The sequence below is a fragment of the Geotrypetes seraphini genome, chromosome 5 (genome assembly GCF_902459505.1).
Source record: "Geotrypetes seraphini chromosome 5, aGeoSer1.1, whole genome shotgun sequence".
NCBI lineage: Eukaryota > Metazoa > Chordata > Amphibia > Gymnophiona > Dermophiidae > Geotrypetes > Geotrypetes seraphini.
The window spans coordinates 94011771-94025676 of NC_047088.1; the positions used below are offsets into that span (position 1 = coordinate 94011771).

Genomic DNA, 13906 nt, shown 5'->3' on the forward strand with positions numbered 1-13906 from the left:
AATCCTTTCCAAACAAAAGGGACCCCTGAAAGGGAAATTTTGCAATTTAGTCTTAGATGCCGCATCAGCCGCCCAAGCACGAAGCCACCCTGAGTGACATAGACTTGGCCGATGTCCGCAACAAGTTATACAAGGCATCTGATGGTAAGAGGCAGTCATCTCAATTTTCACCACCTCCTGATCCATCAAGGACCAGTCATCAGACTCATGGTCAAAGACACGCTTGGCCCATCGAAACACAGCTCGAGCCATAGGACCACCACATAAAAATTCTGCTTAAGAAGGGCCTCCAATTTATGCTCTTCAGAGTCCCGTAAAACAGAGCCGCCCTCTACGAGTATCGTATGCTGCTTGGTGATAGCCGAGACCACCGCATCCATCACTGGCAACTTCAAGATATCCCTGTCTCCCTCCGGGATGGGATACAGACAAAACGAAAAGGAGCCTCTGGCATCTTCCACTGCGCTAGGACAATTTCCTGAATGTCCTGATGCATGGGAAAGGAGCGGGATACAGAGATCTCCTGAAGCAGAGGGTCCACCACACGCGCTTCGAGGAGACGCAGGAGACCCCGCAACACTGAGGAGACCTGCAGAATCAGCTCTGGGAGCTCATCCCGCTGAAAAATGTGCACCACGGACGCATTCTCACCAGTAGACGGAACCGCAAAGTCCCCGCTACCAGCATCTGTACCCCCCGAAAGGATCCTGGAAGTCTCCCAAAAGGAAACTAAAAAGAATTGACCGTTAGGAATCCACAGAGAAAAGAATCCAAGGAAAACCAAAAAACACTGTGGAGTGATGATGTTCCAGAAAAGCACAGTTACTTACCGTAACAGGTGTTATCCAGGGACAGCAGGCATTCTCACATGTGGGTGACGTCATCTACGGAGCCCCGACGCAGACAGCTTTTCAAGCAAACTTGATTGAAGATTCAAGTTTGCTGTGCTGCACCACGCCTGTGTGCCTTCCTGCTCCACTAGAGGGCGCATCCCCTCCTCGTTGTCTCCAGTTCATATAACCAGTTAAGAAGCCAACCTCGGGGAGGCGGGAGGGTAGCGAGAATATCTGCCTGCTGTCCCTGGATAACACCTGTTACGGTAAGTAACTGTGCTTTATCCCAGGACAAGCAGGCAGTATATTCTCACATGTGGGTGACCTCCAAGCTAACCAAAAAGGAACGGAGGGAAGTTGGCAATTCAAGAAAACAGATTACGCAAAACCGACTGGCCAAACCGGCCGCCACTCCTGGACAGAGTATCCAGGCAGTAGTGGGAGGTGGAAGTGTGAACCGAAGACCAAGTGGCAGCTTTGCAAATGTCCTCAATAGGCGTTGACCTAAAACGCAACAGAAGCCGCCATTGCTCGGACCTTATGTCCCATGACCCGACCATGCAGCGCGAGACCAGCCTGAGCGTAGCAAAAGGAAATACAAGCAGCCAACCAGTTGGACAAGGTGCGCTTAGAAACAGGGCGTCCCAACCTATTAGGATAGAAGGACAAAAACAATTGAGGAACCGTCCGATGAGACTGAGTTCGTTGAAGATAAAAAGCCAACGCCCTCTTACAGTCAAGTGTGTGAAGTGCCACTTCTCCAGGATGAGAGTGGGGCTTCAGAAAAAACACCAGAAGAACAATGGACTGATTGAGATAGAAATCAGACACCACCTTAGGCAAAAACTTAGGATGAGTGCGGAGAACCACCTTGTCATGATGGAACACAGTAAAAGGCTACCAACGTCTGCAGCTCACTAATTCTTTGAACAGAAGTGAGCGCAAGCAGGAAGATCACCTTCCAAGTGAGAAACTTGAGATGAGATTTATCTATAGGCTCAAACGGAGGTTTCATAAGTTAAGCCAGAACTACATTGAGATCCCAAACCACAGGGGGAGGCTTGAGAGGAGGATGGACATTCAAGAGACCCCTCATGAAACGAGAAACCAAAGGATGACGAGAAAGGGACTTCCCATCAAGTTGCCGATGAAAGGCAGCAATAGCACTAAGATGCACACGAATAGAATTTGTCTTAAGACCTGAGTGAGACAAATGAAGTAAATACTCCAGGACTGGAACCGACAAAGGATCCAGATGATGAGACGAACACCAAAAAGAGAATCTAGTCCACTTCTGAGAGTAGCAGAGTCTAGTCGAGATCTTACGAGACGCCTCCAAAACCTCCCTCACCGACTGAGACAAGGGAAGAGAACTCAGGTGGAAAGGAACCAAGCTGTCAGATGTAGAGACCGCAGATTGGGATGTAACAGTGAACCCTGACTCTGAGACAGCAGAGAGGGAAAAACAGGTAGAAGTAGAGGCTCCCTGACACAGAGTTGAAGAAGCAGGTTGAAGAGGCCACCGAGGAGCAATCAGGATCAGAGTGGCCTGCGTAGACTTGAGATGTACAAGCGTCCGCAGGATTAGAGGAAAAGGCGGAAACGCGTAGAGGAACTTCCCCTCCCAAGCGAGGAGGAAGGCATCGGCCTCGAGACGATCCGGGGAGTACATTTGGGAACAGAAGAGAGGCAGTTTGTGATTGAGGGGGGAGGCGAACAGATCTATCTGGGGGGTCCCCCAGCGCTCGAACACCTGTCGTAAGACCTGAGAGTGAAGCGACCATTCGTGCGGCTGGAGTAGGCGGCTGAGCTTGTCCGCCAGACAGTTCCGCTCCCCTTTAATGTAAACTGCTCGAAGATAGATGTTGTGGGAAATCGCCCACTCCCAGAGTCGAAGAGCTTCCCGACACAGGGACTAGGACCCCGTGCCCCCTTGCTTGTTCACATAATACATCGCCACCTGATTGTCCGTACGAACGAGAACCACCTGATCGTGAAGCAGGTGGCGGAAGGTCACTGCGACCAGATAAATGGCCCAAAGTTCCAAGACGTTGATGTGGCAGCGACGGTCCTCCGCTGACCACAGCCCCTGAGTGCGCAGCCCGTCCAGATGAGCCCCCCAAGCGTACTCCGAAGAATCCGTGGTTAGGACCTTGCGGTGCGGAGGGGCGAGAAAGAGCAAACCCCTGGAAAGATTGGAAGAGTTGGCCCACCAACGGAGCGAGCATCTCAAAGAGGGAGTCACCGTCACGGGACTGGAGATCGAGTCCCGGTCCTTACGCCACTGAGAGGCCAATGTCCACTGAGGGATCCGCAGATGCAATCAGGCATACGGTGTGACATGGACGGTAGAAGCCATATGACCCAACAGAATCATCATGCGTTTCGCCAATATCGAGGGCAGCAGAGAAACTTGCTAACTCAGACGGACGAGCATCTCCAATCGAGGCAGAGGAAGAAACGAACGGAGGCGAACCGTGTCCAGCACGGCCCCGATGAACTGTAGAGATTGAGAGGGGTACAGCTGGGATTTTGGGAAGTTTACCTCGAACCCCAGACTTTGAAGAAAGATAATAGTCTGTCGAGTCGCTGAGATAACCCCCTCCTGGGACGACGCTTTGATTAACCAGTCGTCCAGGTAGGGAAACACCTGAAACCCTCGGGACCGCAGGGCCGCTGCGACCACGAGACACTTCGTGAAGACCCGAGGGGACGAAGCCAGACCAAAGGGGAGGACCCGGTACTGAAGATGGTACTCTCCCACCTGAAAGCGCAGAAACCGGCGAAAAGCGGGATGCACCGGAACATGCGTGTAGGCCTCCTTCAGATCGAGGGAGCAGAGCCAATCACCCTCGTCTAGCAAGGGATAAAGAACCGGAAGGGAAAGCATACGGAACTTTTCCCGCACAAGGTATTTGTTGAGGCGTCTCAAGTCCAGGATCGGGCGCAGGTCCCCGGTCTTCTTTGGCACCAAGAAGTAACGGGAGTAAAACCCCCGCCCCTGTTGACAAGGAGGGACTACTTCCACCGCCCGCAGGCGAAGAAGGGCCCAAGCCTCCGAGAGAAGGAGGGAAAACTGCGCCCGATTGGAAGGACACGCGCTTGGGGGGTGGTCGGGAGGAAGCTCCCGAAAGCTGAGAGAGTAGCCTGAGGAAATCATGCCCAGGACCCACTCGTCCGACGTGATGGTCGCCCAACGAGGGTAGAAGGCTCTGAAGCAGCTCACGATAGGGAGGAGGCCTGACACTGGTGCGGAGGGGGCCCGCCCCATCCGCTCACCCCGTCAAAAAGACAGGGAGGGCTCCGCAACGGCTGGGACTTGGGCAAGGCCCTAGGATGCGCCTGCTGACGTCTGGGCGGAGGCCGGGAGAAGGCCGGAGTTGACTTTTGCGGATAACGCCGTGGGGGAGCCCGATAAGGCCTCGACGAGGAAGGCTTTGGCTTCGGTCTGACTAACGAAGCAAACGACTTCTCATGCTCCGAGAGGCGCTTCGTAGCCGCCTCAATGGTGTCATCAAATAACTCCTTGCCAACACAGGGGAGGATGGCCAACCGATCCTGAAGATTTGGGTCCATGTCGACCAGGCGCAGCCAAGCCAGCCGACGCATGGCCACCGCAAAGGCGCAGACCCTGGACGAAAGTTCAAACCCATCGTACGCTGCATGGAACAGATGAAGTCTCAAATTTGCAAAATCCTCGAGAAGCAGGCCAAACGCCCCTTGGCGGGAGGCCAGCAAGTCCGCCTGGAAGGCCGTTAACAGTCCAATCAGGTGTTTGAAATAGGACGTGAAGGAATAATTAAGCACCCTAGAGGCCATCATGGAGTTTTGGGAAAGCCTGCGGCCAAACTTGTCAAGGGTCCGGCCCTCACGACCCGGAGGGACCGCCGCCGAGATACGGGAGGGGTGAGATTTTTTCAGTGACGATTCCACTAGCAACGACTGGTGAGACAATTGCGGGTGCTCGAACCCCGGGCAGGGTACCGTGCGATACTTCGACTCCATCTTAGAGGGGACAGCCGTCACCATATAGGGAGTCTCAAGATTCCTGATGAAGGTCTACCGGAGCACAGGGTTCAACGGCAGCCAAAGGGACTCTCTAGGCGGAGACGGCATGTCTAGCTCCGCCAGATACTCCTTCGAATATCTGGAGTCAGCCTGGAGGTCCAAATCCAATGCCCGACCAATGTCCTGGACAAACCTAGTAAAGGATGGGTGGGACGCTCCCTTGGCCCCGGGTGGCGACGCCGAACGAGACCGCCCCGGCGCCGAAAAGGACGGGGAAGCCTCCCTAGAGTAGTGAGGTTCCCGCTCCGTAGCGCGCTCCGAACCCCAGGAGGCACTCAAAGAGCGTGCAGGGGTCGAGGACCTGCGCCGTCTCGAGGAGCCCCTCGGAGACGCCGCCGGGGTATGGGGTACCGACCGATGACGGGTCGGAGACCAGTCCCCAGACTCCCTCGGTTAAAGCCTCGAGCCTCGGACCGAGGGGGAGTGAGTAAGAGCCGAGGGTTAGCCAAAGACAACTCTGTAACCCTCAGTGGTCCCTCAGCACGAGACGTCGGGGAGCGACCCCGCTTTGGAGGGGAATCTCGGGCCCTCTTAGAACCCCTCTGGCCCGTGGTCTCGGTGTGTTTCGAGCGACGCTTTGCCCCGCGGAGCCCCACGGGGGAAGACCGCCTCGAGGCCCGAGGTTGAGGAGTCCGAGGACGAGGACAAATGTCGGGATCGGCGCACCTTGGCCCCTGGAGTTCCTATGCGCTGCTCAGGCTGGTCCGGCGCACGCGAGGTCGAGGCTGGTTGCAGATGGGCCAGCGCCGCGGAGAGCTCCGACGAGATCATCGCCCGGAGCATATCCTGGAAAACCGGCACGGGCATCATCGAGGGCATGTCCGGTGCCGTAGTGCACTCCACCGAGGGCGACCTCGATACAGAGTATTCCCTTGTGGTGGAGGCACGACCCGAGGGTTTAGAGGACTTCGCCGAAGCAACGGGCAGGGAACCTCCACTATGCCCGGCCGGCGTCCCTGAGGAAGGCTTCTTCGCGGGAGTAGAACCTGTGAGAGGAAGAGGAGACTTACCCGGAGCCGAGTCCTTGGACGACGTCTAAGACTTCGGGCCTGGGTCCCGAGGCCGACCTCGAGGCCGAGGTCGAGGGCTGGTCGACCACAAAAAGATCCGCCATACGGGCCCTACGTCGACGAAGAGCCCAGTGCTGAAACGTAGCACACTGGGGGCAGGACTCGGTCGGATGATCAGCCCCCAAACACAGAATGCACCAGCGATCCGGGTCACTGATAGAAAGAAGACGCTCGCACTGGGTGCATTTTTTAAACCCGGTCAAGGGCCGGGACATAAGCAAAATCCGGCCGTGGCCGCGACAACCCGGGAGCCCCCAGGCAGCCAAAAAGATCGCGAATCGAAGAACTTGATCGAAATAACAACAAACACGCGCACAGCGACTCTCCGATCGAAAAAATAAGAAAGCCGCGGTGCTAGAAGGCACATTGTTGGGCAGAAGCCAAAAAGACAGGACTTCTTGGCTCCGCGGAAACAAACGAACTGGAGACCACGAGGAGGGGATGCGCCCTCTAGTGGAGCAGGAAGGCATGCAGGCGTGGTGCAGCACAGCAAACTTGAATCTTCAATCAAGTTTGCTTGAAAAGCTGTCCGCGTCGGGGCTCCGTAGATGATGTCACCCACATGTGAGAATATGCTGCCTGCTTGTCCTGATATAATGGACTTTATTAAAAATATCTAAAAGTTCCAAAAATACAATAAAGCAATCCACATGTAAATAAAATGATCCACATAAAAACCTAGGAATTTATGGAACTTTTAGATATTTTTAATAAAGTCCTTTTCGGGAACATTGTCACTCCACAGTGTTTTTTAGTCTCCCAAAAGGTCCAGGTCCTCATTACATTACATTACTGAAACTGCTCCTCAAAAACAAAATCCTCGACCCAAGCCACCCGCGGCCCTTTGGACGAGGGAGGAGGGGGGAACACGACTGGCGCTGAGGGGGGCTGGAATGGATGTGGAGGGAAACACCCCTTCCCCTCCCCCCCCCCCGGCAGCTTGAAAATAAGCCTTGCATAAGGTAAAAAGAAAATCAGGGGGAAACACCCCCTGGTGGCCCAATGGGACTCACTGCCAAAGCAGAAGACCCACCAGAAACCTACCCGTCTTTCCAACACATGGGGTAGGTCACCTGAGGCTGCAGACAAAATGGAGGTGCTCCCTGCAAAAAATGGAGAGGTTCCTGCCGAAAACGACCCCTCCGAAGCCTGTAGCAGCTGGGAAGCCTGAACTGTCCCAGCCACTAAAGCAGGCAAGCCGGCAGCAGCGAAAGGGGAATCCCCAGCAGCTTCAGCAGTAAGGGAGTCCTTTTTACCCTGACCGTTGGCAGCTGGAGAAATCCTTGCGTATGCTGCAAAGGAAGCCCGGGCTTCCCTGCTGTCAGCTGTCGACTCACGAAAGAGAAGCCTGAACACCGGCACCCAATGCCAACAAGGTTTCCCCTTCGTGGCGGCCGGCACAGCGCATCTAGAGTACAGTGAGCACTTTCTCCTGGTGAAAGTGCACATTGAGCAATATGCGACCTAGCCTGCTGGTTAACAAAAATACAATTACTCGGCACTGAAGAAACTCTTCAGACCAGCAGTGCCTCAGGATTTTTTTTCCCTACAGAACAGACTTCACTGGCTCTCAAAGCTATATGCCTTGCCTGTATTGGTGGCAAGATTTTCAGCTGATGCACCTCTACAAAATTTTGGGAGGTGGAGGAGAGACCCAGCATGAGACCCACCGGTTGTGACACCCCCGAGGTCAGACGGACCTCCAAACAGGGCCCGTCCAAGCTCAGTCCGGCACAAGAACGGGAACAAGGAGTCCTAAACAAATTCCAACAGCCCTACAAGGGGAGATGGGTACAGCTCACCAATCCACCTGCTTGGAGACTGAGAGAAGACTTATGGATAGTGAGAGGGTCAGCTATTAAGTACTATAACCAAGAGTTTGGTCTTAGTCTCCACCTGCTGGTCATGATGAGCTATTACCCATCAGAGAAGCCTATACCGGTCTGGAGAGCTTGATAAAGAATACTGAATTACCAGTGAGCATACCATTGTGCTCTCTATCTCTGCCTGCTGGTAGATGGACACAACCTGTGTTCCCTCTAAGCTGAGCATGTGAGTAATCACTCATACATTCTAGGAGTGTTGCTCACAGGTTTTACATGGTCGCTCACAAAAATACTTGCAAATCTGGAAAATTGTTGACTTTTAGAACTTGTTGCTCACACAATTTTTTTTCTTTTTTTTTTTAGATCTTGTGGCTCACATGAAAAATAATTTACATGCACCTAGCCAATCCTTAGAGGGAGCACTGGCATACAATCTACTTGCTGATGACATGGATAGAAGAAATGAGAAATTATAAGTTGAACCCTATAAGATGCTTTCTCCATATTTCTTCCCCCATGTTCCCAACATACCTTGGACTCTTGGGAAGAAGCAAGCTGGCGCTGGTGTGCTTTGTAGTCAAATTTGAAATAGGTGTGCAGGATGCGGCGTAGGTAGATGCGACAAATCTCATCAGTAGTGCCCTTCTCATGTAAGTACTTCTGTGCACGCTCAATCACATTATATACCAGAGCCTCATCTTTCAGGTGATCCACATACTCTGCAGGAGATAGATATGAACTGGGTTCATCAGTCAATTCCAGAAGCAACAGGTGAAAAATGGGAAAGAAAGGGCACCAGACACAGAAAGCACATTATAAGCCCAGCATACAAGCTCACATACACCATATGTTCACAAGGCACTGCCAAAAAGAGGTGTGTTCACTGCTCATCTCCTTTCATGACCCAAAAATGAGATGCCACCAATACTAACCTTGAGAGTGAGGGTCAGTGTTCTGCATAATCTTTGTGAATTCCTCATCCATCCTCTCCACCAAAGTCAGGATGCAGCCTCGGACACGCAGGGGCTGAAAGAGAGTGGGGACAGATGAAATTGACTTTGTGTTTGGAGCAGGGCTTAATTTGTAAGCAAAAAAGGAAGCGTAAGTCTGAGGAAGAAGCAATGGAGCCATGGGCAGCAGCAACAGAAAGAGGGACTAAATTAGGGAATAAAGTAACTGTTCCCTGCTGTGTTCCATGGTCACTCCAACTCCTCCTGCTCCCTACAGGCTTCCTGAAAATAAGATACTAGAGCAAACACTCCTACTGCTCTGGAATATGAAAAGAAGTGATAGAACTGCGTTCCAGACCATTCCCATAGAAATTAAGCTCTGGTTAGGGGCATGTGAGCTCATTGTGCATCTGAAATAAAAAAAAATGTCAACAGCATGATGCACATTACAAGTACAGACAAGAAAAAGCACAGCTAGAGATATGCATTAAGCAGAATGCAAATAAATGATTTTGCAAGAAGAGAGTACTACAGAACTGAAATCAAAGATCTCATTCAAGAGCCTATGAAAATGAATTAAATTATGAGAGGGACAGAAGAATACAGTTCTGAGATACCAAAGAGCAAGAGAGTCAATGCAAATCAGTATTCAAAATCCAAAGTATACCCCTGGGAAAATACATGATTATGCATTTTGCTGCATTATTTGAAGGTGCGAATAAACATGTGGATAAAGGTGAGCCAGTTGACATAGTCTAGCTACACTTTCAGAAAGTTTATTTCAAAGTCCCTCATGAAACACTCCTGAGAAAATTAAAAAGTCATGGGATAGAAGGTAATATTCTAGCGTGGATTAGGAATTGGTTATTGGACAGAAAGCAGATGGTAGGGTTAAATGGCCATTTTTCTCAAGGGAGGAGGGTGAATAGTGGAATGCTGCAGGGATCTGTATTAGGGTTGGTGCTATTTAACATACAGTCAAACCTCGGTTTGCGAGTAACCCGGTTTGCGAGTGTTTTGCAAGACGAGCAAAACGTGTCTCGCAAACCGAGTGTTGACTCGATTTGCGAGCACCCCCCGATAACCGGCATCGCTCCCCACCGCTCGCAAAGGGCCCCCTCCCGCTCGAATTGGCACCCCACCCGTGAGAACAGGAACCCCCTGCCCGACCAACTTTAACTCACCCCCCCCTTTGGCACCGGCACGCAGCCCACAAGTGCCGGTGCCACTTGAAGATCTTCTTCTTCCCAGTCTCTGCCGGCTTTGAGCATGCATCTGCGCATGCTCAAGCCCTTCTAATTCTCCCTCTCGCTGAGGAACCGGCGGAGAAATCACATCCCCCCCACCCCTCCATCGGGCCCCCTAAAAGGACTACATGCACTGAAAGAAAATGGTACCGGGGAGACCCAGAGGCAGGAAAAGGAAGCATCCCCTCGACCAGGGAGATATCTGTGGAAATCACGCAAACGTCCCCAAGCAATGCCACCCCGCGCAGGTGAGCATGGTCTTCAGAAAGACGGGGCACCTTAGAGTCCATTAAAGTCTGAACCAACTTGTCCAAATCCTCGCCAAACAAAAAAGACTCCGGAAAGGGAAATTTTGTCAGTTTAGCCTTAGATGCTGTATCCGCCGACCAAGCTCAGAACCACAATGTATGACGAGCGGCAACCCCGAGAGCCATGGACTTAGCTGACGGCCGCAACAGGTTATATATGGCATCAGAGAGATAAGAAGCATCCATCTCAATTTTGGCTACTTCTTGTTCCAAGGACCAGGCATCAGACTCACAGTCAAGGACACACTCGGCCCACAGAAAACAAGCCCGAGCTACCAGACCGCTACACATGCTGCCTGGACCGCAAGGGCAGTGACATCAAAATTCTGCTTAAGGGGGGACTCTAACCTATGCTCCTCAAGAGTCCCTCAAGCCGCCCTCAATGGCCGATACCATCAGGTCCACCACCAGCGACTTCAAGGTATCCCTAACCCCCTCTGGGATGGGATACAGGCGAGCCATAGAGCAAGCAAAATGAAAGGGCACCTCCGGCGCTTCCCACTACTCAAGCACAATATCCCGAATATCCTGATGCATAGGAAAAGAGCGGGATGCTGAGCAGATCCCCCGAAGAGAAGGGTCCACCACACGTGGGTGCTCCTTCGCGTCTTCTTCAAAACACAACACCAAGGAGACCTGAAAAATAAGCTCCTGGAGCTCTTCCCGCTGAAAAATGCGCACCACCATCCTCGCCAGCTGAAGGAACCGACAAACTGCTGCAAGCGGCATCTGTCCCCTCAAGAGGATCCTGGAGGTCTCCTAAAGGGTCCAGGTCCTTATCAAGATAAAACTGCTCTCCATAGAAAAAAAAATCATCGTCTGAAGAGACCCTCGGCCGTTTGGACGAGAAAGGTGGAGGCAGGGACAAAGCCAGAATGGATGCAGAGGGAACACCCCCCTCCCCCGAAACCCCTGGGGCGGGAAGCAAGACCTCTGGCCTCATGAAGATAAGCCTGGATGCCGGCACCGCAAGCACAGGCCAGCCGCATTGACCTCACGTCTGGAGCACAATGAGCACTTTTTCCCTTTAAAAGTGCCCATTGAGCAATACGCAACCTAGCTAAGGGAAAACGTGCCGGTTAGCATTAAAAAGCAACAATAATGAACTGAAGGCTCCCTTCAGACCGGCACTGCCTCAGGATTTTTTTTTTTCTGTGAGAAGACTCCACTGGCTCTCTAAGCCATATGCCTTTCAGGTATCAGTGGCAATGTTTACAGCTGAGGCACATATAGAAATGGGAGGGAGGGACTCAACTTGTGACCCATCGAGTGTCACACCTCCAAGGTTGGATGGACCCCTGAAAGGGTCCCCCCAAGCTCAGTCTGGCACCAAATGGGGACAAGAAGGCCACTAAACAACTTCCAACAGGCCTACACTAACCATTTTCAGGGAAGAGTGGCACAGCTTACCACACCTGCTGAGACTGAAAACAGACTAGTTAGACTAGAAGGAAGCACAGGTATTAGTATTACAGCCAAAGTTTTGCCTCAGTCTCCACCTGCTGGTTATGGTGATCTATTACCTATCAGTGAACTGTACCGGTCTGGAGAGATGCTAAAAAATAGGAAGTTTCATATATGAATTTCAGAAGTTTGAAGAACATTAGCAAGCGATAATCCCTCTCTCTGTGTTGGATCAAGCTAGCCTTTTTAAGTGATCAGTGTAGACACCTCAGCTGCTTCTGTCACCAGTTAGAGGACTCCCTGGACAGGCACATTGAGGTGCTGCTTCTTCCAGCTGGGCAGTCCAGCAATTATCTTTGGAGACTAAATGGTGCATTCTTTGCTCCAATGGATTCAGCAGTTGTCAGAAATTTCATAGGTGGTCCACCTGGAATCAGGAATATCTTTCCTTGCAAATGGCGTGTACAATTTAATTCTCATCACTGTCAGTAGTAACCATTGTTAGTTTGAAAAGGCTGTAATGGCTTCAACACTGGTCAGAGGAGACAGCTTCCAAGGCTCTCCCTGTCCAAATCACACAAATTATAACCTCAGGAAACAGGGCAGCCTGAGAGAGGAAAGAGAGAGAAAAGAGGCCAAGACTACTCCAAGTATCACTCTGATAAACAGGGACAATTGCCATACTGGGCCCAGGAACCCCTCAACAAACTTTTCAGCCACCCCCCAAGCGCCTTAAGTTTTCAGATCACAGCAGCTGAATGGGTCACCATCTACAATCTGTTGGAGACAGAGAATACTGAAAGCGTGCTGGACCTTATACAGGGTAGTTCCAGAAGTTTGTGTTCTGTCTCCATCTGCTGGTAGGGAAGCTAAATCAATGCATCTGGCTTGGTCTAAGGGACAACTCATCAAGGTGAAGCCAAAATCCCTACATTCTGAATGAAGATTGCATGGGCGAGGGTTGTTGGGTAGGAGGGTACTGTATAACTGCTGAACTGTCCAACAGGCAGAAAGTAGAGGATGAATACTTGCTTCATGTTACTTGGGTTCTTTCAGCCTCTTATTGAGAGCTGGATGTGCAGACAGGTTGGTGTTTATAATTTCACTGCTTCAGTCCTTGGGAGAAAAGAAAAAGATGCTTACCTGCTCTATGTTGCTGAGGTTCTCCGAATCTTCTACAATGTTCTCTCCAATAAACATGTTCTGATTTGCGAAGAGAATATCTAACAGCTCATTAATACTGTCCAAGCATTTTTTCCACATCTCAGCCTGCCAAAATGACAACAGGGCAAAACATCAGAGTATGGATATCATAGTATTTTATTTATTTATTTCACAGAGGTTGATATACCAAAAGAAGGCTGTTTACAAATGCATGCCCTTCCCCTCAAGACAAGAGCCATCATCCCATTTTACCATTCCTTAATTCCCTTCTCAATCTACTTTGTAGTTGAAAACAGACAAACCACATGCAGTTCACAATCAGTAACATAACAAGAATGCCAGGAGTGCTGGCAATGATGATTTTTACCTTCATGTATGTGGCTAGGTTGGGGTTGTAGTCAAACAGAGAAGCCACAATGTTGAACTTTATCTTGACAGCCACACCCTCACCAAGGTTATTCTCAGCTGAAATGTTATACAGTAACTGCAGGAGCTCAATCTGAGCTGCCCTGTTCACAGAATAAAGTGATACAACATTAAAAACCATATTTCCCCATAAATATCTCTAATCATCTTCTCTTTCATGTTCTCAGCAATGATGCTACTTATACAGTGCACAGCCTAACTTAAAAACCAAATCCTTCTTCACCCTATCCATGCTATGCTCTGCCACCATCTTCTATCTGCTTTTTTTTAATCCACCCTGTCTAAAACACTCACTCTCTCACCTGTCTGTCCCCTTCTTGCCTCGGGCTTGCAAAATCTCATTAAGTTTCTTCACTACAATAGCATGGGTGATCTCTGTTCCCTTTGCAAACATCTTTGGCTTTTCCTGCAATGCAAAAAAAGATTATATGAGAACTTAAAATCAGATACCAAGGGAAGAATGAAGATAGAAAATGAGAGACCCTCTAGAAAAACAAAGGCATTCTTGAGCAAGAGGTACTGCAGCATACAGTAAAAGAAGAAAGGAAAAAGAGAGATACAAGGGCAAAAGAAGGGGATGCAAAGGCAAACAGTACAATTCTCAGGAGCT

At 50.7% G+C, this 13906-nt stretch overlaps 1 protein-coding gene across 1 annotated transcript in view; it reads right to left on the reverse strand.

Moving 5' to 3' along the window:
- Positions 1-13906, reverse strand: part of LOC117360943 (eukaryotic translation initiation factor 3 subunit C) — a 71014-nt gene that overhangs the window by 37229 nt on the left and 19879 nt on the right. The window contains exons 10-14 of the mRNA XM_033945616.1: positions 13599-13702; positions 13238-13379; positions 12850-12975; positions 8730-8823; positions 8329-8516 (exon numbers count right to left, since the gene is read on the reverse strand). Coding sequence (XP_033801507.1) covers positions 8329-8516; positions 8730-8823; positions 12850-12975; positions 13238-13379; positions 13599-13702 — 654 coding nt within the window. The remainder of the gene's footprint in view (positions 1-8328; positions 8517-8729; positions 8824-12849; positions 12976-13237; positions 13380-13598; positions 13703-13906) is intronic.